This window comes from Quercus robur, chromosome 6 (genome assembly GCF_932294415.1).
Source record: "Quercus robur chromosome 6, dhQueRobu3.1, whole genome shotgun sequence".
Classification (NCBI taxonomy): Eukaryota; Viridiplantae; Streptophyta; class Magnoliopsida; order Fagales; family Fagaceae; genus Quercus; species Quercus robur.
Genome location: NC_065539.1, coordinates 1,144,703 through 1,171,779, shown reverse-complemented (window position 1 = coordinate 1,171,779; position 27,077 = coordinate 1,144,703). Strand labels below are relative to the sequence as shown.

At 34.0% G+C, this 27,077-nt stretch overlaps 3 protein-coding genes and 1 long non-coding RNA gene across 5 annotated transcripts; 2 read left to right on the top strand and 2 right to left on the bottom strand.

Moving 5' to 3' along the window:
• On the top strand, positions 1 to 24,658 carry LOC126690469 (protein STRICTOSIDINE SYNTHASE-LIKE 5-like). Of its 2 annotated transcripts, XR_007644637.1 has the most exons (5): positions 1 to 536; positions 5,104 to 5,411; positions 5,870 to 6,002; positions 7,256 to 7,586; positions 24,325 to 24,658. XR_007644637.1 is itself a non-coding variant. In XM_050385638.1 (4 exons), exons 1-4 carry the CDS (start codon positions 78 to 80, stop codon positions 7,532 to 7,534), a joined length of 1,179 nt encoding a protein of 392 aa, XP_050241595.1. In that variant the 5' UTR covers positions 1 to 77; the 3' UTR covers positions 7,535 to 7,784. The 2 variants fall into 2 exon arrangements, 1 of the variants encoding a protein (XP_050241595.1); XM_050385638.1 differs by lacking the exon at positions 24,325 to 24,658 and having other exon boundaries at positions 7,256 to 7,784.
• LOC126690473 (uncharacterized) lies at positions 7,634 to 24,647 on the bottom strand. Its single transcript, XR_007644638.1, has 2 exons — positions 24,525 to 24,647; positions 7,634 to 7,785 (listed from the first exon to the last, which is right to left on the bottom strand). It is a non-coding gene; the product is annotated as an uncharacterized LOC126690473 (long non-coding RNA).
• LOC126690472 (sufE-like protein 1, chloroplastic/mitochondrial) lies at positions 15,002 to 15,566 on the bottom strand. The gene has a single exon (XM_050385640.1). It carries the CDS (start codon positions 15,547 to 15,549, stop codon positions 15,082 to 15,084), a length of 468 nt encoding a protein of 155 aa, XP_050241597.1. The 5' UTR covers positions 15,550 to 15,566; the 3' UTR covers positions 15,002 to 15,081.
• On the top strand, positions 16,314 to 24,658 carry LOC126690470 (protein STRICTOSIDINE SYNTHASE-LIKE 5-like). The gene is made up of 4 exons (XM_050385639.1): positions 16,314 to 16,890; positions 21,913 to 22,220; positions 22,672 to 22,804; positions 23,994 to 24,658. Exons 1-4 carry the CDS (start codon positions 16,432 to 16,434, stop codon positions 24,270 to 24,272), a joined length of 1,179 nt encoding a protein of 392 aa, XP_050241596.1. The 5' UTR covers positions 16,314 to 16,431; the 3' UTR covers positions 24,273 to 24,658.
• Positions 24,659 to 27,077: the final 2,419 nt, after the last annotated feature.

Here is a 27,077-nt window from a genome sequence, read left to right as displayed (position 1 = left end):
ATTATAAGGTTCAGACTTCAGACTTCCCAGAATCAGTTGCTCTCCTCGAAAAACTCTCACTGTACAAACTTCAAACTATGGACGAGTCAAAAACTCCCGACTCAGCTTCCGTACCCAGACCCTCTAAACCCACTATTTCCAAACAAAAAAGCTCATGGCCCTTCACTTTCTTAGTCATAGTATTGGTCCCCGTTGTGGCGGCGACTTTGCTCTACCAACTCGACCCGTTCGACCCGGCTCCTCTGCCACCTGACGAGTTGACTCGGCACGTCATAACCGTGCCAGCACGTAACGACCACATGCTCCGAGTGTCTGAGTTTGTGGGTGTTGGGAACTTGAAAGCTCCAGAAGATGTAGCTTATGATGCCAAGTCAGGAGTCATCTACACGGGCTGTGCTGACGGGTGGATCAGCCGAGTCACTGTAAACGACTCGGCGGCTGACTCGGTTGTGGAGAAATGGGTCAACACCGGTGGGAGACCTTTGGGAATCGCTTTTGGTCACAACAATGAACTTATCGTTGCTGATACTGAAAAGGTCAGTGATCATTCATTCTTAGACTAAATTATATTTTTCGACTAAGTATATGTTTTATTTAAAATTTAAAACTTGAATGACTAATATTTCTTTTAAAAAAAATTGAATAATAAATCTATCATAACCATAGATATAAGATACTTGTGTTAATTTTTCTCTCAGGATCAAAGTATGTGGTTAGTTTTATTTTATAGAGTACAATTTAGAATTTTTTTTTTTTCAAAAGGAAGTGAATAAATTATTGTATTTGATGTTGTTTTATTTTAGAAAATATATATTCAATTTAAAAATTTTAATCAACAAAGAAATGAAAATATATATTCAACTACCAAGATATGCTGAAAAAATTAAGATTCAGTTTATGCATGATTACTAACATTGTGTATTATTATTATTTTTTTAACGAGGAATTCTATGTAGACAAGATTTTTCAGTTAAGTTTACAAGTTTTAGCCGCCTCTCAGAGTTCGCTACTGGCATTATTTTTTATTATTTAATACTAATAATTTGTCATATCTAACGAGTTTAAACTTTTTGTCATATTTGTTGTGACGGTAGACTTTCTAATTTTTATTTTTTTTATAAAAAAATCTGTGTCAAAACATAATTTCTTTATCCTTTTATGTGTGTTTTTGTTTAGTGACCAATAAAAAGCACGGATCTCACAATAAAAAAAAAAAAAAAAAAATGTTTGACTACAAATTTGAAATGTATGGTATTAAGTAAATTCACTTACACCCATCTTCCAGTTTTTAAATAATATTACACATATTTTTATATATTTTTTTATCTATTCATATTTTTAAATACATATATCGAGCACTTCTAAATTAGCGTGTAATTGATTGTCAGTCATGTCTTTTTTCTTTTTGAGATATTTTTTTTTTAGACAAAGGTAAGAAGAAAGACCCAACCAAAAAAAATAAACAAACAAACACAAGATTATGGCAAATCCGAGTGGAACGCATCTTCGGTAGAGATTCTACCGTACATCAGTGTCGGTAAATAAAATGGCTTTTTTTGGTATATAATGAGCTAACTTATTCTCCTCTCATCGAACATGCTGGAATAAACAGCTACTCAGGGCCTGTTTGGTCATAGTTTTTAAAAATTGTTGTTTAAAAAGATGTGAAAATTGTGGTTTAAAAAGTGTTGTTGAACAACGTATTTTTAGTGTGAGTAAAACAAAAAAATGTGTTTGGTATCATAGTTTAAACAATATTTTTCAGTGTTCAAAAAATGTAAAATATGTGTTTGGTATATGTGTTTTTAATGATAAAAAAAGCTGACAACATATATTAAATAATAATTTTGTAAACCCTTCTTTATCCCTTCTCTTTCTTTATTCCTTCTCTTCCGTCTTTATCCCTTTCTTTATCCCTTTCTCTTCAATCTTCCCTCACAGCAGAGAAATAACCCACGTCGATCTGCCAAAATTCACCAACGATCTGCCACGATCTCCACCACTAACCCACCACAAACCCACTCGATCTTTACCCACAAACAAAACAAATACCCACCAATGCAAGACCCACCACCACCACAAGATTTAACACCATAGTACTCACCACCACAGCCATGGCGAGATCAACCTCCACCTGGTCTGTGAGCATCGCACCGTGAGAGACCCTCCACGCCACTGGTCATGATCCTCCACTCCATGCCGATCCCTGTGAGAGACCATCACCAGACCCATCGAAGCCACATCGAACCCATCGGCGGCCTGGGCTTGGCGTTGCTGGCCGATGGTGGCCAACAGTGGCCTGAGGGAGAGCAAAGGGAGAGGGAGAAATCACTGAGAGAGAGGAAAGGGAGAGGAAGAAATCTGAAAGAGAGAGAGACGTGGGAGAGTCAGGAGCAAGTGAGAGAGAAAAGGAATAAAAGGTTGGTGATGAATTTTAGTGGGAGAGGAGACAAATGTTAGAAAAAGCTGGTCAGTGGGTCCGGCTACAGTGAAAATTCAGTGTCATTTTTATTACAATTATGCCATCAAATAGTCTGTTTATTGTTTAAAATGTGGCCGGACCATGTTTCAAAAACCATTGTTCAAACACAGGTTTTTGAGTTGGTTGTTTTCAAACAATCCTATTTTAAGCACCATCACCAAACGGATTGTTCCAAATTTTGGACATAGTGTTCAGTGTTTAAACACTAAACACTATGTTTTCAGTTGACACACCAAACAGGCTCTCAACTTCCCTTCTTTTTTGAGAATCTACCAGACACATCTCTCTTTTTTTGTTTTCTTGATAAGAGCATCCGACCAAATTTTTCTTATCTATTTTATATTAAACACTTACTTTTTATATTTTACGATCTCTTTATTTAAATAATAATAATTTTTTAATTTTTAATTATTATTTTTCTTTTATACTTATCCCTTTTTCTAAAGTACCTACTTTTTCTTTGGTACTTTTTCATTTTTCTTTGTTCTTATCTCATTTCTCACTCAGACCAATCTTTGTCCTTCTGGCTTCTTCTACTTCTTTCCTCTTCCTTTCCTCACGGTCAAATCACTTCCTCCACAAGAATCTTCTTCTTCCTTTTCCTCTCATGTTCAAATAATTTATCCACCACAAGAACCACAAGAATAAAAACCCACCAGCACCACAAGAATCAAAACCCACAAGCACGGACTCCGTCGACCCACAAGCACCGATCTCCGCCGCCAGAACCGATCTGTCTCTCTGTTGGTTTGTCTGCGTGGGTGTGTTTGTTTATCTCTCTGTGTTGATTTGTCCGTGTGTTTGTGTTGGTGTTTGTGTGTATCTGAGGAAAAAGACCATGAGGAGAGAAGTCAGTTTGTTTTGCACAAAGAAGGGAGAGAAAAAAAAAAAAAAAAAAGCGCAAAACGTGAAATTAATAAAATAATGGAATACACAAGCTACATAACCGTGCATGCAAATGTGTAAATATACACAGTTTTAAAGGATTGATATGGAAGATTTTTGGGTAAAATGAATAAAATTTGTAAATGTTTACATCCGCTTGTGTTGATGCTCTAAGAACATTCATATCTCTTTCCTTTGGTACGTGAGCTTGTATTTTCTTTACTACTATTTAAAGAAACTAATAAAACTTTGGAGAATGATAAACAATAAGGTTATGTTTGGCGAAAGTTTTTTATTTCTATTTTCAAAAACTTATTTTTGAAAATATAAAGAAAAAATAATTTTATTGTATTTTTGAAATAAAAAAAAGGTTGGTTAGTTGAAATAAAATAAAATAAAAATTTTGAAGAAAAAAATAGAAAATACTAAAATATATTGTTAGGATTTTACCTCTAATACTAACTCATATTAAATAAGATATATATTAAATGAGGTAAATTTATTAAATTAAATATGTATTTTTATTTACTTTTAAAAATTAGAAATTAAAAACAGTTTTTTTTAGCATGTTTTCAAATTTCTTCCCAAATTGAGTTATAAGAATAATTTTTGCTTTATGTCCATTTTGAATTATCAAACAAGTTTTTTAGTTTCAAATATAAAAAATTATTTTTTAAAACAAAAAATAATGAGAAAAAATAGTTACCAAATAGTTATTTATATTTTTCATGAATAGTTTATTAACAATTACCCGAACATTTGTTAACATAACGTACCCATAAAATTGTAAAAGGATCATATGTGTGACTATAGAAGATCGAGTTCACATCACATGCTATTTATTTTCTCCGAGTAATGACAATGCTTATTGTACCGGGAGACAATTGGTGTCCATATGTGCTTTTTTTTTTTTTTTGAGAAAGGTATGTGCTATTTTCTAATACTCAATATCACATGTGTAAGTACAAAAAAAAAAAAAATATATATATATATATATATATACACACACACATAAAGGAATATGATAAAATACAAAGGTCACTTAAACACCTTTTGAAAATTCCCTTACTCCTCATGCTTCTTTATCCATTTCTAGTTATTATTTATTTATCATTGGTTACCCAAACACTCCATTGCCTATAATTTCCGTGAGGTATGTGCAATTAATACAAGTCTTGGCACTACCTTATTTTAATCAAAATCTCATCACATGATGGTTTTTATATTTTATCCAAATCCCAAAATATTATGAAATATATCATAGTATTTTTTTTTGAAGGATAAAATAAAATAAGGCATCACCTTTCTCAAGTTGTTTAATGTTCCTATAGACATTAAAATTTTTTGTTAAAATATAAATTCTTTAGGACCATATAACTTATAAGGACAAAGTTAGAGGGCTCATTAATGCCACAACACTCCAAAAATGCCAAGCCCAATAACAACTCAATAAGTTGTGATTAAGAGCCTAGTAGTTCAGTGGCATCGCCTAATTTTATTTATGAGAAGAAATCGGGTTTAAATCCTTCCTCCCTCAGTTGTTATAATAATTGATTATAAAAAATAAAAAAAAAGTTCTATCTATAACATTACTTAACAAATTAATGTAATTAATCTCTGTTTGGTAATTTTAGCACAAGTTACAGAAAAACTTCCACGCTTGTTAAGTGCTCCTTAGTCCTCAGAAACCAATGGTTGTTAGGTGTTTTATATTAATGAAATGTGATGTATAACAGGGCCTCCTAAATGTGACAGCAGACGGTGTGGTGGAGCTGTTGACAGATGAGGCTGAGGGACAAAAATTCAAAACGACAGACGCTGTGGATGTAGCACACAATGGCATAATTTATTTTTCAGATGCCTCACATAAATATAGTGAAAGTAAGGCCAATTGGGACATTTTGGAAGGTAAACCCAATGGTAGACTTTTGAGTTATGATCCAGCAACTAAAACCACCAAGGTACTGGTCCACAACCTCTACTTTGCCAATGGTGTAGTAGTCTCACCTGATCAGAATTATGTGATATTTTGCGAAACCCCAATGTATGTTTGCTGATTCTCAGTCTTGAAGAAATTGTTTTATTAGACCCCATATGTTTGCTTCTGATAAATTACCACCACTACTAAAAAGTTATGGCTGTTAGATAAGTTGGAGACAGCGTTTGAACTCAATATACCATGATTAGTTACCACCACAACCGTTGTTGAAGCCTTTCTTCTTCATGATCTACATAATGTTGCACTCTGTTGCAGCTGGTTTCAACATACATGTGGTGCTAGACTCCCTAGATTAGTGAGACCTAACACATAGAAGCTTAGATTACTTGTTCTGATACTATGATAAATCATTATCAGTCCCAAAATCTTAAAGCTGTTAGAAAACAATGAATTTAATTGTTATTCTAACAACTTCTATTGTTCAAAGACTAAAATTAATGACAGTTTAATTTTTGTTTCGCACAGTGGGAGTTTTGATTATTCCAAATGGGTTGCTAATGCAGGAGAAGGTGTGGAAAATATCACATACAAGGCAAGGAAAGAGGAAAAGTAGACAAATTTATTGATTATCTGCCAGGCATGCCAGATAACATTCGATATGATGGAGAAGGTCAATATTGGATTGCATTGAATAGGGTAAATCGATTCTTACTTCATACTTTCCGTGGAAAAAAGCTGGCTATATTTTTTAACTAGTACTAAGCTTGTGCAAAGCTTAATTTACTTAAGATTCATATGTAAACTAAAGAAAAAACTTCACTAATATCAATGAAAATAAACAATAAGATAGATAATGAAAAAAAAAAAAATACCTTCAAGTTATTTGACAGTAGCAAATTGTATAAGACTGAAATTTTATCGAAGCCAAAAATTATGATAGATAATTAAAATAACTTAAAATAAAATAAAGAAACTTTTGGTAATAGAATTCTAATCAAAGCAGTGTTTTAAACATTTGTAATTTGCTAAATAGAATTTTATTTCAATTAAATTATCTTAATCATTTTAATGTATTTATTATAGTAACCCACATGGGTAAATATAGTGTGTAAGACACAGTTTTTAATTAATTTCTTGTGTTAGTAATGTATAAGATACAAAACTGAATTAGGATCCTTGCTTAATTTAGATTAATTATGCCAAGAGGATGAAAAGGGATATTTTGGTGTTATAATTACTAGTGTTCAAAGAAATAATACTATAGAGATATGAAATGTTTGCGGTTGATTGTAGGAATGTTGGTTCGAAGGAATTCTATAAGCATGACTAATTATTAATCTAGGCACCCATCAGTTGGGCATGCCAAGATCAATAGGAGCAGCACCCTAATTCACAAGGCTTGGGAGTAACACTTGAAGAGTTACTCCACAGATGATGTAACATTCAAGTGGTGTGATGCTTAGACATAACTCCTTGAATGGCCATCAATGCGGATTTGACTATGTATATATAGCACCCCATCGAGAGCAATTGCATGAGAGGAAAAAAAAGGAAAAAACAATTACCTTGAAAAGAAGTATCACTCTCTCTCTCTGTGTTCCTCACTTCCTTGAGTGTGTGAGGTTCTTAGACTGTTGAAATCAACCGAGACAAAGTTGGAGTCCCATTGTTTTTTGGAATATTGAAGTGGGTGGAGAATCACCCTAGACAACGTAAAACAACCATGGTTTTGCGATATTTCGGAACAGGAGAGCTGTGCATATATGATATAACTCCTAATCCGAACACTAATAATAATGCAAAGGTTTTTTTTTTTTTTTAAATGTTTGATGAGCTTTATTCATTATTGTTTTCCGAATTGAGTAATGCAAATATTAAATTTTTTTTTATAGATGAATTTAAATACTCCTAACATCTAGTGAGTACCTTTTTGTGTGCAATATTGGCAGGGACATACACTTGAATTCGATATAGCATTCAGATACCCTTTCATCAGGAAGATTCTAATAATCGTGGAGAAATACATAGGACGACCACATATAGAGAAGAATGGTGGGGTTCTGGCCATTGATTTGGCAGGAAATCCCATTGCCCATTACTATGATCCTGGATTGGCAATGGTTTCAAGTGGGATCAAGATAGGAAATCATTTGTACTGTGGTTCAGTTGTCCTTCCCTACATTATTCGCCTTGACCTGAAACAATATCCTGCCCAGGCCACCACATGAGAATTTGGTGAACAAGACCAAGTACTTGTTGCTGCAGCACCCTTAATGGTACCTTAAAATAATTGGGATATGCTACCATAGATAAACTAAAACTCTATATGGTTTTTACTCTTGATATCGAGTAAGTATCTCATGAAACCGTCTTATAGAGGAACAACCCTCTCTCATCTGGTGGATGAAACTCGAGAGATTGGAGGTTATGTATATTTGGCTTAATTGTCATTATTGTAAGAAGTAGAGATTACGTGTATCTGTTTGATATCATGCGTACCTGCGGTAGGAGATAGAGTTTTAACTATAAAAGCTTTTGTAACATAAAGTTTTAACTGAAAAACCCTGTAACAATTTGAGTGTTTTACAAATTAATAGTGAATAGTGTTTTAAAGTTTTGAATTTATAAATGATAAACAGGAAATTGTAGAGATTTTTTTTTTTTTTCCTTCTAAATGTCACAAATTTTAGTTTTAAGTTTTAACCTTAAGACTGTTTTCAACATTAGGGACCCCTTTAAAGCTCTTTAGTGACTAAATAGAATTTTTTAGCATTTATTATAGAACAAATAATGAAAATTTACATTTCATGTAGATTAACATGCTACCCCACTTGCTATATAATTTTTTTTCCCAAGAAAGGCAGCCCATAGCCATTTCTTTCTCTCTCAAAGTAAACTTTTGTATCTTTCCTGCTGCTTGTCGCAAATCCTCAAAATGACAATCCGAGCCATATAATGTGGTAAATGATTTTGACAAAACTTGATTATTTGTTGAGGATCAACATCATCATATCCCTCTTATAACTTCACAAATGCTCAAGGCGTTTAGCCCCATGAATTGCAAGATGAATAAACTAAATTGTTTCTACCTCAACTGTGTTTATGTATTCCCCACTAGAAATTATTACATCATTCAACCGGTCGTTTACTTCAATATAATTATCATCATATTTCACCGCTAAATGCCCACTGCGAAACCATTCGCCATTGAATGCTTCTTTATGTTGTTTTCAAATCCTTAGTATCCACTTGTCATTGTGTTTCCTTTAATCTAAAAAGCACATATACTCCATTTTTATTTTGAATACCTGTATTCAATACATGTCCGTACTAGATACTTTAGATACTTTTGCTGTTTTGCATGCATGTCCTAGCATTTAAAAAAAAAGAAAAAGAAAAGAAAAGAAAAGAAGTGTCAATGCACCTAGCACCCATGATACAACTTTGATATGGTTGTAACCCAAACCCCATATATAGTAAGAGTTAGCCAAAACTTGGAAGGGTTTTAATTTATATTTTTCATATATTAGTTTCAATGTTGAACACTTATCTAGTTATCTTTTATTTAGTCTTTTAAATCTTGCCATGTATTATAAACATCAATTAATGGTCATGAATTCACTCTATTATTCACTATTAGTTGATATGTACTTAACAATATATGAAAAATAAATGCTTAGAAATATATAAAAATATAAACTTAGTTTTTAGGTATAATTCTATACTATAAAAGTGTTTGATTAATGACATAGAATTGATCTTACGAAAATTTTGTAATAATGGATGATATAAGAATAAAATGCAATACAAAGGTAGATTTGTCAAAATCTGCGTTCGATTAAAAAAAAAAAGAAAAAAAAAGTACTAAATGAAGTTGTAAGTATTAGTAACTATGACTCATAGGTGACATAAATTGGAAATCCAATCAAGGATACTTTGGTCCTTCACTCAATATTCTCATCAAGCTCATGGCGGTCGAGTCCTTGGTGTTTGCTCCATTCTTTGCATCTCGTGGAGGCTTGATTTTCAAACTCATTTAAAATGGAGGTTCTATGTAGTAGGTTTAATTCTAGTGTATCTTTCCACTCGTGGAGCAGTAAAGTTGATGAAGTTCTTAAAGAAATAAAGAAATAAAATAAAAAACTCCAAACTCTCAAGCTCAGCACTTCCTCAATTTGATCTCTTATTTTTTTTAAATTTGGTCCCCTCCCAAAAGACCAAATGGACTAAAGAGGACATGATTGGAGCAAACTAGACTAAAGAGAACTGAACTGGACCAAAGTTTACCGAATATGACCAAATTAGACCAAAATAGACCGAACGAGTTCATCTAATAGAAGATAGTAGACCATAACACTACTTTACAAAGCTCTTAACCAATTGACTTCTACTTAACCATATTACACTCATCTATATCTTTATTTATTTTCACTATATTCCTTCAATAAATCTTAAAAATAGTTTAAAATTTGAAACTGTGGTTAAAAGCCTCCATTTTAGTAGCTTTCCGTTTTTATAATAGTTTTGGTTTCTATAATAGTTATATTGCTTTCTTTCACATTAAAAAAAAAAAATACAGTAATAGATAAAAATTATATTTCATTTATTAAAGAAAAAAAAAAAAAAAAAACCCAAACTCTCAAACTCAGCACTTCTTCCATTTGAATTTTGATATCTTATTTTCAAAAACTATGGTCCCCGTCCCAAAAGACCGAATTGGACAAACTAGATCAAACTAGACCGAAAAGGACCAAATTAGACCGAACTGGATCAAAGGGACATAATGAACCGAAGAGAACTAAATGGACCAAAATCGACCTTATTGGACCAAACTGGGATAGAGTAGATCGAACTGGACCAAAATTGGCCTGAGTGGACTGAAGAAGACCGAACTAGACTGAAGAGGATCAAACTAGATAAAAGGGACCAAACTGGACCGAAAGGACCTGAAATGGACCAAACTACTACATCTATTAAAATATAGTAGATTGTAAGTTTGTAACACTAATGCTCCGTTTGTTTTGAAGTAAAATATTTTTAGGAAAATATTTTACATATTTTCCCATGTTTGTTTTGTTGTAAAATTTGGTTAATTGTAAAATATTTTTCGGTCAAACTATAAAATTAAGGCAAAAAGAAGTAAAATATTTAACGCTTGAAATTTTGTTAAAACATTTTACATTTTACAATCTCTCACGCGTAGAGATCACATTGACAGACCAATCACTCCTAACTCTCTCCCAAGCCTAACAGGGAGAGCACCTACCAGCAACAGAATCTTCAACGCCAGAGATGGCATCTCTCCACTGCAAATCAAGCACCAAAATTGCAATTTGTGTTTGTTGATCTGGTTATTTTTTTTCCTAAGCCTTGTAGATCTAGGTATGTTTTGTACAAATCTCTATCGCTAGGCCCTGTCATACAAAAATTCTGTAGATCTCCATTTGTGTCATGCAAATTTGGGTTTTTTTTTTTTTTTTTGGGTTACAAATCTGTATATATATATATATATATATATATTTTTTTTTTTTAGCTAATATGAGTTTGGGTGGTTTGATTCATGGCTGTTGTAGGGGCGGACTTTGGTTCTTAGGTCCAAAAGATGAATGGATTAAGGCCCAAAGAGCCCAACACAATAAATTTGTAGAGAGTAGGCTAAAAAGCTAGGCTTCAATGAAGTGGACAACGCCCTCAATGGGCTAAAGATGGTAAGAGAGTAAGGAAAAACAATGAATAGACAAATGTGGTGCACATAAATTCTTCCTCGGCAATGTCCAAGGAGAGTAATTCTTGAATATATTTCTCTTAGATTTGATTACAGTTGCTGTTCTTAATGCTACAGTTTTTTCTTTACAGATTTTCTGCCCCCCTCTTCTTGGAGGGTCTTTCACATTATATAGCTCCCTTCAAGCGATCTTGGCCTTCCATTTGTTGATCATCCAGTCCACCACTTGAGTGCTTGTCCCATCAGACAACTTCCCAAACCCCTTGTGAGTTGCGGCGGCCAAGGCAATACTGTTTAGGAGTCTTCTCTACATAAATGCAGCCAAGAGGTTTAGTAGGATGCATTAAATGTGGGAGCAGCCACCATCCCTTCAGTCATGCCAGGGCTAACCCCCTCTCCGAAACTTTTTCTTAACAATAGGACCTCCTCTGGCAATGTGCCACTAATGTGGCCTTACTGTCCTAATGTGTAGCCTTCTTGGCATGATAATGGACTCCTCGACTATGGATACGACACATGGCACAGATACCTTATTTAAATTCTTGTGCCTCACAACTGTGTTTCTTATTAAAATTTGATAATTTAAACTTAGGATGATGAGAATTTTGAGTTTGGTTGTTTCTAATTGAAGTGTTTTTTTTTTTTTTTTTTTTTTTTTTTTTTTTTTTTTTTTATACACTTGCAAATGAATTTTCAAATACAAACCCAAACACTGTAAAAGGAAAATACTTTCTGTAAAATATTTTCGGTGTAAAATATTTTATATTTGAAAATATTTTACATCAAAACAAACAGAGCGTAAGTTACAAAGCTCTATTTTCCTCAACCAAAAAAAAAAAAAAGTTACAAAGCTCTTGACCAATTATTGACTTCTAATTAACCATATTCCAATCATATACATTTTTATTTATTTTCATTATATATATATATCCTTGAATAAATCTTAAAAACTGAAAACCGTGGTTAAAAACCTCCAATTTTTTTATAACGTAGTCTCAGAATTGTATTGAAAATTACTTGGAACGTTGGTAATTTCAATTATAAAGGGGGGGGGGGGGGGAGGGAAAGTTTTAAAAACCTAGGGGCCCCCTAGTGAATGAAATTCCTTAAACATGATTTGAAGAAAAACTGTCAATTAATTAAAAGCTAGATATTGTGCATTATGTTTAGGTCACATCACTTAACTAAGAGTTTTGTAACCCAATGGCATTACTTGGTCTTCTTTATAAGGATAACCATTGTTCAAATCCACTCCCCTGCCTATTGTTTTTTTTTAAGAGATTGTTAGGTATTGAATTATAATAGAAATAAATAAATGCAAGCTACCTATTAGCAGTAGCACATGACATGCTTCCATTATGTGGTTCATTAAGTACATTAAAATCATTAAGATAATCCGCTTTGTTTGTGTGTATAATTTTACTATTGGTCCTTTAGCTCCACCACTGATTTCATTCATTCCATTTTATGGCAGTTCTTAAAAAGCATTAGCATATATGTTAATCACATTACTCATTAGATATGTTAATTGCATAACTCACAGGATTCTTGTTAAGTAGTATTAGTGAGTGTTTGGATAGAGCTGAAACACGGCTAACATGCGTTTGCGTTTTACATAGAGTGGGTCCTGTGTATTGTTCACGGGACTCACAAGTACTTTTTTTTAGCAAAAACAACTTTAAAACTGGGTCCCACGATACTATTCACACATTTAAAAATTATTTTGCTGTAGTGTTTTCAATTTTTAGTAATAAGCGGTATTCAAATGGACCCTTAGTATCCATTATGATATCTTCTAAATGTAATTCAACCCCACCATTTGCTCCCCATTATTTACCTATATTTAAAAAAAAAAAATTTTGCTTATCTTATTAAATTATTTAAACAACTCACCTTCACGTATTTATTATAAAGGTTTTATAATTAATAGTACACTTTCTTCAAATGTTTTTCAAAAAAATTTAATAGTACACTTTTTTTTTTAATAAAGAAATTAATAATACGCTTGGTTGCTTGCTTGTATTGTAGTGTAATGGATTTTATTAGAGAAACTTCTATTCGAAATTGAGATGAAAATTCTGATGACATGACATGAATCATATGATACATATATATAAAGTTTTTTAACCTTTCAAAATTATTATTCTTTATCGTTAAGTTAAGATAATATCTAGTTTATGATATAAGAATGTTTGAATTACAAATATCTTATTTGATAACAAAAGATTTTATCAACTTTAATATATAAATATATATATATATATATATATGCGCGTACCCAAAGTAGGGCTAACAGGCTTTACCTATAATTGGGCTCACAATCTATTTGTATTGTGGACTTTGGGTTTCCTACTATGGGTGGTCCTTCGCCTGGAAACCCCGTTACTCTTGTTTTTGCAGCTCTCTCTCTCTCTCTCTCTCAAAGCCACTCCCCCTTTTTTTGGAATAGTCCTTCTCTCTGTGTGTTCTACCCAGAATTGCCAACCCCCTTCTTCTCAATCCATTCTCCTATATATAGCTTGAGGTGAGTGGAGGTGTCATGATTACTCCCTCACTCGTGTGAATGGGGGTCCAATTCCATCATTCCTAAGTGGGCGCTCCATCGGAAAGGTGGTAATGGCATTGAAACTGATTCCCACCTCCAAAGGCCTACTCGGCATCGATATTCTCAAAGGCACTACCAGGCACTACCGAGTACAGGGTATCTCTGAGCAATGATCCCCCTGACCAGGTTGAAGGCGACCGGAAGGGGCTTGCTGTGGGTGTTCAAGACAATACAATCTCATCTCAATTCTTGGGCCCAAATTAGTTCATGAGGTGCTCGGATCAAGGCTATAGGCCCGAAATGGGGATGGGGAGATGGGCTAGCCCGCCAAGCCCAATGGGCCTTGGCCTTGATGCCTATACAATATATGCTTTTTAATATACCTTTTGGCTGGAACCAGGGGCAGAGCTACATGTGCCCCCCAAAATTTTTGAATTTTTTTTTTTTACTATATAGAAATATTTAATATTTTAATAATTAGTCCTAAAAAATGGGACTTGGCCCCCCCAACTATTTGAGTTGGTCCAATAATGTTCTTAAAAAAAATTTTCCAATTTGTCTAGTAGTTATAGAGAACATATTGTTTCTCAAATTCATTTTTTATGGTAAAATGTGTTCTCATATTTTTTAAAGTTTTGGATCATTTATGTCTTTGAACACTTCATTAATTTAATTGAAAATTTTTTACTCACAACGGTAGACAATTTGATAACTTATATTGAAAATGAAAATTGTAAGGATTTTACTATGGAAGATGGTGAAAGATTAATTTAATTCTATGAAACATTTAATTTTAAAGATTCATTATGAAAGATATTAATTTTGTGTGTGTGTATAGATACATGTGTTTGTGTATGTGTATAAAAATTTAGGGATAATTACACTTTATCCACCTGTGGTTTGCCTCTAATTTGATGTGCCTACCCGTGGTTTAAATTTTGACACTTTACCCACCTGTGATTCCCACCGTTACTGTGCCGTAACCCACCTCTCCCTCCTCCGTTACTCTAACAAAGAGTATGCAAAAAACAAAAGCTTTTTCAGATCAAAACACAGTAACGACTGCTCTGATTTGATCTGTTAATTTTTTAAGTCTCAGATTTGATCTGTTAAAAATGGTTGTAAAGTTTAAATTATAGATCTACTTTATAGGTTTCTACATGGGTCTCGTTTGGATGATGAGAAAATGTAGGAAATGGAAAGGATTTGAATGTCAAAGTTTCCATTTTTATCGATGGGATTAAAGAATTTCCATTTTTGGGATCTGGGAAAATGGATAGCTTATCTCAACCGAGCTGGGTTTTAGGATTTGGCTCAATTTGATTTGTGAGATCTTCGTTTCTTGTGGATATGGATGGAGCTGAAGGAAAAAGATACATTTTTCGATATATTTTTTTTCCTTCATTTTCTCAGTAGCCAAACAGGGGCTTGATCTATCTTTTGATGGGGAGATCCAGTTGATGCTTTCCATTTTTTGTATTTAGCTTATAAGTCATCAACACACTTCAACTTCCATTAACTTCAGAAGGTGTCTTTGCCACAATGGACAATGCGTGTAGTCCACTCTGTAACTCATCTTGCAACAAACCATAAACAAGCCTGTGCCTCTTAACCAAACTTTTCCCTTCAAACTCCTTAGACACAACTTTTACATTAAAATGTGTCTCCCCATCACTTCCTCTAACACTAGCAAGCCTGGCATGCTGATAAGAGATATCTTCCACTTCTATGGCCACCGGACTAAGCTCCCTCTCCAATTTCTCCTTTATTCTCATCCCTCTACTCCCCAAACCACCTGAATTTGAACTTTGAACCGGGTTTCTTTCTCCACCCAGCTCAGAATCCAATTCAACATTCACATTTCCATCTCTGCTATCTACTTTCAACCCCGAATTCGATACCCCAATCGAAGTTTCTTCAACACCCAAATCAGAATTCGATCCAAAGTTCACATTTTCAACACTGCCATCCATTTTCAATCCCTAATTCTCACCCTTTTCGGCTTCCACTACCAACTGAAGTGCCTTCTTGTGCATCAACCTCAACATATTTTATATTTGCCTGATGAATTAAAGACGAGATGGGAGTGAGTGAGTGAGTTTTGATTTGAAAATGCTTTTGTTTTTTGCATATTTTGAGTTAGAGTAATGAAGAAGGGAGAGGTGGGTTATGGCACAGTAACGGTGGAAATCACAAGTGGGTAAAGTGTTAAAATTTAAACTACAGGTAGATATATCAAATTAGAGACAAACCACAAATAGATAAAATGTAATTATCCCAAAAATTTATATAAACTAATAAATTAGCAACACAAAATCGCCCAAACAAAAATTTTTAACTTCGCCTCTGGCTGGAACGGTCATATTCTACCGACAAAACAAATATCATCAATATTTAAACATAGGCAGTAAAGAAGAAATGAATACAAGTTGTAATTGTAGTCAATTCATAGGGTGGAGCCCTAGAGGCACTCGAAAGGATGCCAACAGTAACTGATTTGACGTTGTTTTCCATTTTTTATTTTAATCTTTCAAAATTATTATTTTTTATTAATCTAATATCTAATTTATGGTATAAGTGCGTTTGAATTCGGATAGAATTTCTCTTCAAAAAAAAAAAAAAAAGAATTCGGATAGAATTTTATAAAATTTTATAAATTTAACTATTTTATAAAAAAAATGAAAAGGTAATTATTTGATGAGTTGACAATTTCTTCAATTCCTCGTAAAAAAAATTTCAAAATGGATGGTTACGTTACGTAAGATTCCTATCTATCGCATTATAAGGTTCAGACTTCAGACTTCCAATGATCAGTTGCTCTCCTCGAAAAACTCTCACTGTACAAACTTCAAACTATGGACGAGTCAAAAACCCCCGACTCAGCTTCCCTACCCCGACCCTCTAAACCCACTATTTCCAAACAAAAAAGCTCATGGCCCTTCACTTTCTTAGTCACAGTATTGGTCCCCGTTGTGGCGGCGACGTTGCTCTACCAACTCGACTCGTTCGACCCGGCTCCTCTGCCACCTGACGTGTTGACTCGGCACGTCATAGCCGTGCCAGCACGTAACGACCACATGCTCCGAGAGTCTGAGTTGGTGGGTGTTGGGAATTTGAAAGCTCCAGAAGATGTAGCTTATGATGCCAAGTCCGGAGTCATCTACACGGGCTGTGCTGACGGGTGGATCAGCCGAGTCACTGTAAACGACTCGGCGGCTGACTCGGTTGTGGAGAAATGGGTCAACACCGGTGGGAGACCCTTGGGAATTGCTTTTGGTCAAAACAATGAACTTATCGTTGCTGATCCTCAAAAGGTCAGTGATCATTCATTCTTAGACTAAATTATATTTTTCGACTAAGTATATGTTTTATTTAAAATTTGAATGATGTTCCAAAAAAAAAAAAAAAAATTTTGAATGATTAATATTTCTTTTTAAAAGTTTCTCAAAAAAAAATATTACTTTTTTAAAAAATTGAACAATAAAACTACCATAACCATAGATATAAGATGCGAGTGTTAATTTTTCTCTAAGGATCAAAGTATGTGGTTAATTTTATTTTATAGATTACAATTTAGAATAATTTTTTTCAAAAAGAAGTGAATAAATTATTGTATTTGATGTTGTTCTATTTTAGAAAATATATATTCAATTAATTTTTTTTTGACATCACAATTTAAAAATTTTAATCAACAAAGAAATGAAAATATATATTCAACTACCAAGATATGCTGAAAAAATTAAGATTCAGTTTATGCATACAATGAATGATTACTAACATTGTGTATTATTATTATTATTTGTTTTAACTTTTAACGAGGAATTCTATGTAGACAAGATTTTTCAGTTGAGTTAACAAGTTTTAGCCGCCTCTCAGAATTCAACATTATTTTTTTTATTTAATACTAATAACTGGTCACATCTAACAAGTATAAATTTTTCTGTCAAATTTGTTGTGACCGTAGACTTTGTTTAAATTTTTTGTCAAATTTGTCGTGAATGTAGACTTTTTTTTTTCTTTATATAAAAAATATGTCTTTGTGTCAAAACATAATTTCTTTATCTGTGTTTTTGTTTCTTAAAAAAAAATTAAATTATTCTTAAGAGAGTATTGTGTGAGTATAATTTAGTCCACCTAAACCTAATAGACGCAGCCATTTTAAAACTCAATCTCATAATTTATTAAATTGTGCAATTGTGAGTGACCGGCCTCACAATAAAAAAAAAAAATGTTTGACTACAAATTTTAGCGTGTAATTGATTGTCAGGCACGTCTCTTTTCTTTTTTGAGAACCTACCAGACACGTCTCTCTTTCTTTGTTTTCTTGATAAGACCATTCACGTCTCTTTGCTTTTGTACATGAGGTTGTTCAGGTTGCTAGAAAATTAGAAATAAGAAAGAACAAACAGCCTTTGTTTTTTCTAGCTATATCGTTATTATAGTACTATTGATTAAGCGTGGTAGAAAAATTAATGGGTAAAAAAATATTGTAAAAATATGTGTTATATCGTTTAAATAACAAAAATTGTTGATTAAACAACACAATCAAACATACTCTTACTACTATTTAAAGAAACTAATAAAACTATGGAGAATGATAAAACAGTAAGGTTATGTTTAGTGACAGTTTTTGTTTTTTATTTTCAAAAACTTGCTTTTGGAATTATAAAGAAAAAACAATTTTCTTATATTTTTAAAATCAAAAACATGTTTGGTAAGTTAAAATAAAAAATAAAAAGTTTTTTGAAGAAAAAAAAAAGAAAATACTTTATATGTTGTTACTAGGATTTGAACTCTAATTCTAATTCATTAAATGAAACAGATTTATTAAATTAAATGCGTATTTTTATTGATTTTTGAAAATTAGAAACTAAAAACAACCTTTTGCATTTTTAGTCTAAAAAATAGAAAATTATTATTAAAAATAAAAAATAATGGGGAAAAACAATGTACGACACGAGACCCCAGACCCATTTAGGCCTTGGGCCTTGAACTCCAACTTCGCATTACGGCCCACGGGCCCAATCCACTTGCCCAAAACTAGACCTTAGGCCTACCAAGGCCATGGGCCCGAGCCTCATGACATTACACCCGGCCCAAAACCTATTGAGTGAACCAGTATAATACATGTTCATAGTAGTCCGTAACCTAGGATATGCCTGCCAAGGTACACCTCGGACCAGAGCATGATTGATCAGGGACACTATACCTCGGTTACATCGGTATTGCCCTAGGAAAAACCTCTGCCGAACATCCCTTCTGAAGTGGGGAACTAGTTCCAATGCCACTTTTACCACATCCCATTCCCAACTAAACATCCACTTAGTGATGATGACATTGGACCTCCCCTACCACTAACCGCAAGAGTAATCATGACTCCCTACTAATCATTGGGCTATAAATATGAGAAGATAGGGGAGAATAGGGGAACAACAGTTGTGGGAGTAGGGGAACTCCTCAAGAGCAGTTGCTACGTTGGGTCTTTGTGTTGGGAACTACCCAAGTTAGGAAATCCAAAACTCACATAAAAAATAGATTGTGAGCCTAAGTGAGGCCCAGCCCATCAGCCTCATTTTTGGCGCGCATAAACGGTTACCAAACTTTTTTTTTTCCATGAAAATGGTGTCAAAACTTTCCTATTATAGTTTATTAATAATTATTGTAGGGGTATTGGGCCCAAGAACTCATTATCTATGTATATAATGGGTCTAGGGCCCAAGCTGAGGACTAGAGGTCGTCCGAGGAGGGTAGACATTGTCAAGATTAGGGGTGTCCAACTCAACCGGTGGCCCGACCCACCCGGTAAATCCGACCGGACCCAGGCCGACCCAACTACTCCGGTGGTCGGCGACGGGTTTTCTTCTCTAGAATCCGATCTGGGCGGTTTGGTCTTGGATCTTCTCCCCAAAACCCGAAGAAACCCGAACCGACTGAGCTATATAGCATTTTCCAGCGAGATTTTTTAGATCCGGTGAGATTTCAGCTAGATCCATGAAATCTCCACCGAATTTGGCGAGATCTCATCATTTACGCTCAGATCCAGCTACAATCTAATGGGTTTTGCTCAAATAAGGCTCAGATCCATTGAAAATATGATGCGTTTTGCTCAAATCTGGCGAAACTCCAATGGTTTTTACTTAAATCTGGCGAAACTCCAATGGTATTTGCTCAAATTCGGCGACGATTTGATGTATTTTTTCTCAGATCTCATGAGTTTTGAAAAAATCAGGTCATGATTTGATTTTTTTTTGCTTAGATCTAATGATTTTTGCACAAATCTGACGAAGATCCGGTGAAAATATAGATCGCTGTCAAAATGGAATCTCCGGCAGCATCATCGTCGGCTTCGACTGATCTGACCTCTGATCACACAACTCCGATTTGACTTGACCCGTTGGTTTTTACGGTTGGTGACGGGTTTACTCGCCGGAAACTCGATGTCATCAGGTCGGTTTTGGGTTGGGCACAAACCCAACCCGGACCGACCCATGGACACCCCTAGTAAAGAGAGTCTATGTTAGTAAATGAAGAGGTTAGTTTTGATCATAACTGTCCAGGAGATTGGGTCGAGGACTATGCTTCCTCGGCTAACTAAGGCCGAGGTCCGTAGAGATGGTCTGCCATCCGGGGGAACGACCTAGGAACATTTTGTTGATACGGATAAGCACTATGAGAACACAGGACAGAGAGGAGTTTGCCCAAGATATTGGGTCGAGGGCTATGCCTCCTCGGCTAACCAAGGCCGAGGTCCATAGAGATGGTCTGCCATCCGGGGGAACGACCTAGAAACATTCTGTTGATACGGATAAGCACTATGGGAATACAGGACAAGGAGGAGTCCTAAAATATCTAAGGAGAAAGCTGCTACCACTGCATTGAATGCTCTACAGCTAACTTTCTGGTTGCATTAAAGTAGAGAAAACTCCTGAACAGTATTGCATTGGCTACCCCAACGCACAGAGGGACTGAGAGGGTGTCCGATGGGACAAGCACTTAAGTGGTGGCTTGGGTGATCAACAAGTGAAGGGCCAAGATTGTCTAAGGATAACTATATAATAGAAGAGACCCTCCATGGAGAAGGGATTGAGAAATCAAGAGAGAAAAATAGTAGCAATCAGGAATCAACTTTGTAATCAAACTTGTAAGAAATACATAAGAACTGACTTCCTCGGACCGTGCCGATGACAATTTTCTTTAGATTAATTCAATCTACTTTCCTGTTCTTGTCAATTAAGTTCACTTTATTTGTTGTCCAACTCATTTTAACCCAATTTTCCAACTCACTCTCTATAAATTCATTGTTTTAGGCTTTTTGGGCCTAGGTCCGTCTATCGTCTGGGCTAAGGACTCAAATCTGGTCCTTACAATTACTTTAAGATATCCGTTAACATAACCCATAAAACTATAAAAGGATCATATGTGTGACTATAGAAGATTGAGTACACATCACATGCTATATATTTTCTCTGAGTAATGACAATGCTTATTGTACAGGGTGACAAAAAAAAAAAAAAAAACTTTATTTGTACCGGGTGACAATTGGAGTCCATATGTGCTATTTTCTAATACTCAATATCACATGTGTAAGTACAACAATATATATATATATATATATATAAAAGAAATATGATAAAAGACAAAGTTCACTTGACACCGTTTGAAAATTCCCTTACTCATGCTTCTTTATCCATTTCTAGTTACTATTTATCTATCATTGGTTACCCAAACACTCCATTGCCTATAATTTCCATGAGGCATGTGCAATTAATACAAGTCTTGGCACTACCTTATTTTAATCAAAATCTCATCTCATAGATGGTTTTTATATTTTACCCAAATCCCAAAATATTGCGAAGTATATCATAGTATTTTTTTTTTTAAGAATAAAATAAAATAAGGCATCGCCTATCTCAAATTGTTTAATGTTCCTATAGAAATTAAATTTTTTTGTTAAATATAAATTCTTTAGGTCCATATAACTCATAAGGACGAAGTTAGAGGGTTTATTAATGCCACAATACTCCAAAAAAGCCAAGCCCAAAAACAACTCAATAAGTTGTGATTAAAAGCTTAGTAGTTAAGTGGTATTGCCTAATTTTTTTTTTATGAGAAGAATCCGGATTTAAATCCTTCCTCCCTCAGTTGTTATAATAATTGATTATAAAAAAAAAATGGTTCTATCTATAACATTACTTAACAAATTAATGTAATTAATCTCTGTTTAGTAATTTTAGCACAAGTTACAGAAAAATTTCCACGCTTGTTAAGTGCTCCTTAGTCCTCCGAAACCAATGGTTGTTAGGTGTTTTATATTAATGAAATGTGATGTATAACAGGGCCTTCTAAATGTGACAGCAGACGGTGTGGTGGAGCTGTTGACAGATGAGGCTGAGGGACAAAAATTCAAAACGACAAACGCTGTAGATGTGGCACATAATGGCATAATTTATTTCACAGATGCTTCATATAAATATAGTGTAAGTAAGGCCAATTGGGACCTTTTGGAAGGTAAACCCAATGGTAGACTTTTGAGTTATGATCCAGCAACTAAAACCACCAAGGTACTGGTCCACAACCTCTACTTTGCCAATGGTGTAGTAGTCTCACCTGATCAGAATTATGTGATCTTTTGCGAAACCCCAATGTATGTTTGCTGATTCTCAGTCTTGAAGAAATTGTTTTATTAGACCCCTTATGTTTGCTTCTGATATATTCCCACCACTACTAAAAAGTTATGGTTGTCGGATAAGACACAGTTTGAACTCAATATACTATGATAAGTTACCACCACAACCGTTGTTAAAGCCTTTCTTCTACATGATCTGCATAATGTTGCAGACTGTTGCAGCTGGTTTCAACATAAATGTGGTGCTAGACTCCCTAGATTAGTGAGACCTAACACATAGAAGCTTAGATTACTTGTTCTGATACTATGATAAATCCTCATCAGTCCCAAAAGCTTAAAGCCGTTAGAAAACAATGAATTTAATTGTTATTCTAACAACTTTGTTGTTCAAAGACTAAAATTAATGACAGTTGAATTTTTGTTTCGCACGGTGGGAGTTTTGATTATTCCAAATGGGTTGCTAATGCAGGAGAAGGTGTGGAAAATATCACATACAAGGCAAGGAGAAAGGAAAAGTAGACAAATTTATTGATTATCTGCCAGGCTTGCCAGATAACATTCGATATGATGGAGAAGGTCAATATTGGATTGCATTGTATAGGGTAAATCGATTCTTACTTCATACTTTCCGTGGAAAAAAACTGCCTATATTTTTAAACTAGTACTAAGCTTGTGCAAAGCTTAATTTACTTAAGATTCATATGTAAATTAAATAAAAAACTTCACTAATATCAATGAAAATAAACAATAAGATAGATAATAAAAAAAAAAAAAACCTTCTTATTTGACAGTAGCAAATTGTATAGGACTGAAATTTTATCAAAGCCAAAAATTATGATAGATAATTAAAATAACTTAGAATTTCATTTCAATTAAATTATCTTAATCATTTTAATTTATTTATTATAGTAACCCACATGGGTAAACATAGTGTGTAAGACTCAGTTTTTAATTAATTCCTTGTGTTAATAATGCATAAGATACAAAACTGAATTAGGATCCTTGCTTAATTTAGATTGATTATGCCAAGGGGATGAAAAGGGATATTTTGGTGTTATAATTACTAGTATTCAAAGAAATAATACAATAGAGATATGAAATGTTCGCGGTTGATTGTAGGAATGTTGGTTCAAAGGAATTCTATAAGCATGACTAATGATTAGTCTAGGCACCTATCAGTTGGGCATGCCAAGATCCATAGGAGCAGCACCCTAATTCACAAGGCTTGGGAATAACACTTGAAGAGTTACTCCATAGATGATGTAACATTCAAGGGGTGTGATGCTTAGACACAACTCCTTGAATGGCCATCAATCGGGATTTGCCTATCTATAGCCCCCCACCGAGAGCAATTGCATAAGAGGAAAAAAAAAAAAAGTTAAGAACAATTACCTCTAAAAGAAGTATCCTTCTCTCTCTCGAGTATGTGAGGTTATTAGACTGTTGAAATCAACAGAGACAAAGTTGGAGTCCCATGGTTCTTTGGATTATTGAAGTGAGTGAAGAATCATCCTAGACAACATAATCAACCATAGTTTAGTGATATTTAGGAATAGGAGAGCTGTGCATATATGATATAACTCCTAATTCGAACACTAATAATAATGCAAATGTCTTTTTTATTTTGTTATTTTTAATGTCTGATGAACTTTATTCATTATTGTTTTCCGAATTGAGTAATGCAAATATTAATTTTTTTTATAGTCTCTTTTTTTTTTTAATTTTTTTTTATAGATGAATTTAAGTGCTCCTAACATCTAGTGAGTACCTTTTTGTGTGCAATACTGGCAGGGACATACACTTGAATTTGATATAGCATTCAGATACCCTTTCATCAGGAAGATTCTAATAATCGTGGAGAAGTACATAGGAAGACCACGTATAGAGAAGAATGGTGGGGTTTTGGCCATTGATTTGGTAGGAAATCCCATTGCCCATTACTATGATCCTGGATTGGCAATGGTTTCAAGTGGGATCAAGATAGGAAATCATTTGTACTGTGGTTCAGTTGCCCTTCCCTACATTATTCGCCTCAACCTAAAACAAGATCCTGGCCAGGCCGCCACATGAGAATTTGGTGAATAAGACCAAGTACTTGTTGCTGCTGCACCCTTGATGGTACCTTAAAATAATTGGGATATGCTGCCATAGATAAACTAAAACTCTATATGGTTTTTACTCTTGATTTTGAGTAAGTATCTCATGAAACTGTCTAATGGAACAACCCTCTCTCATCTGGTGGATGAAACTCGAGAGGTTGGAGGCTATGTATGTATGTTTGGCTTAATTGTCATTATTGTAAGAAGTAGAGATTACTAGTACCTGTTTGATATTATGCGTACCTGCAGTAGGAGATAGAGTTTTAACTGTAAAAGCTTTTGTAACATAAAGTTTTAATTGAAAAACCCTGTAACAATTTGAGTGTTTTATGAATTAATAGTGAATAGTGTTTTAAAGTCTTGAATTTATAAATGATAAACAGTAAATTGTAGAGATTTTTTTTTTTTTCCTAAAAGTGACAAATTTTAGTTTTAAGTTTTAACCTTAAGATTGTTTTCAACTTTAGGGGCCCCTTTAAAGCTCTTTAGTGACTAAATAGAATTTTTTAGCATTTATTATAGAACAAATAATGAAAATTTACATTTCTTGGAGATTAACATGCTACACCACTTGCTATATAATTTTTTTTTTTTCCCAAGAAAGGCAGCCCATAGCCATTTCTTTTTCTCTAAAAATAAACTTTTGTATATTTCCTGCTGCTTTTCGCAAATCCTCAAAATGACAATCCTAGGAGCCATATAATGTGGTAAATGATCTTGACAAAACTTGATTATTTCTTGAGGATCAACATCATCATATCCCCCTTATAACTTCACAAATGCTCAAGGCGTTTAGCCCTATGAATTGCAGGATGACTAAACTAAATTGTTTCTACCTCAACTGTGTTTATGTATTCCCCCACTAGAAATTATTACATCATTCAACCGGTCGTTTACTTAGACATGGCAAAACGGGTCAGAATTTTCTGACCCGACCCGACCCGACCCGAACCCGATTTTTTTGACCCGAAGCAAAAACGGGTTGACCCGTGACCCGACCCGTGTTTTGTGCGGGTCAACCCGACCCGACCCGCGACCCGAACCAGAACCCGAACCATTTTTTTAAAACTTTTTTTTTTTGGTTAAAAAAATAGTGAAATTAAGACAACATTGGTTTAATTGTTTATTGTGAGTTTTAAGGAAACAATTGATACATTTACATAACTGCATGCAAATTAATTGAAAAATAAATGGTTGAGCATTCTGTAATGAGTAAAGATTTTTAGATATCAAATAACAAAGTACATGCCAAGATAATCTGGTTACAGTAAAGTTAAAAACAGATTTAAAATTGTAGATATGTGTGAGACACATTCACGAGTGTGAAAATAGCAAAGCTAAAGTATCAAATTAGCATAAATTATGAATGCTTAGATCTATTTTTTAACAATTTATGTTCAAAATAAACGGCTTTTCAAAATAAATTATGATATTTCCTAGAGTGTGTGCTGCTTAACAATGATATGATCTTCATAAAAAAGACTAGGTATAAATAATTAAGCAATCAAACTTTAATGTATATCTCAAATTAAAATAGAGTGTCAACCACAATTGATAATAGATTATAAAATTAATTTTTAAAATTGTAACTTTCTTATATGTTTTTATTCTTTATCAAATGAGTTATCCAATAAGTCATTTGTAATATTTTTTTTGGGATGTTGATATTGTGTAAAAATAAAACTTGTATATTTGTTTTACTTCTCTTTGTGTTGTTTTGTTTTAGATAGCAATGTTAGGATTTGTATAATTTTAAAATTATTGAATAAATATTAATAAGTTTAACTGAGTTTATTCTTGATATAAGTAGTGGATGCAAAATAATGCATTTTACATCAAGTAATACGTTGCATAACTATCCAAATGACAAATACATATTGTTTTCTTTATAAAAAAAAAAATAATAATAAAAAATAAAAAATAAAAAATTTCATGTGAAAAATACGGGTCAACCCGACCCAACCCGACCCGACCCGCAACCCGATTGACCCGAACCCGATTTCAACCCGCTTAAAATGACCCGTGACCCGTGACCCGTTTGACCCATGACCCGATTGACCCGACCCGAACCCGACCCGACCCGCCCGTTTTGCCATGTCTACGTTTACTTCAATATAATTATCATCATATTTCACCGCTAAATGCCCACTTCGAAACCATTCGCCATTGAATGCTTCTTTATGTTGTTTTCAAATCCTTTGAGTATCCACTTGTCATTGCGTTTCCTTTCTACTAACTATATAAAAAGCGTCTATGCCATCTACAGTGTTTTCTACCGTGATTTTGGTTTCGTGAGTCCACTTATTTTGTCCGTTTGTAGTGGCCGTTTGTAGAGTGCTCAACGGTGCGTTTCTCTCTTTTCTCTCTAGATGAACTCTCTATATCTCTTCTCTATCTTTTCTCTCTATCATTTCAGGATGAGAGGACTAGATCGACTTAGGAATTTCTGGTTTCATCAATCACTTCCCAAAATCAAACACAACGTAGTTAACAACTCAAACCCCATCATAATTATTCAAAAAGCCAAATATACCATAAAAAGAAAAAAGAAACCTATATGTCTCTCTCTCTCTCTCTCTCTCTCATAATATGTCTATACAATGATGTGAGACCTATAGAGAATTCAGTAAATATTATTATTGTTGGTGCTTCAAATGGTTGTGTATTACATGTGGTGTGAATGCTGACAGTAATTAAATCCATGAGATATTTTTTTTACTGACAACTCATGATTGGGGCATTTTCTTGATTCAATATTTTTGGGGGAACAAGGTCG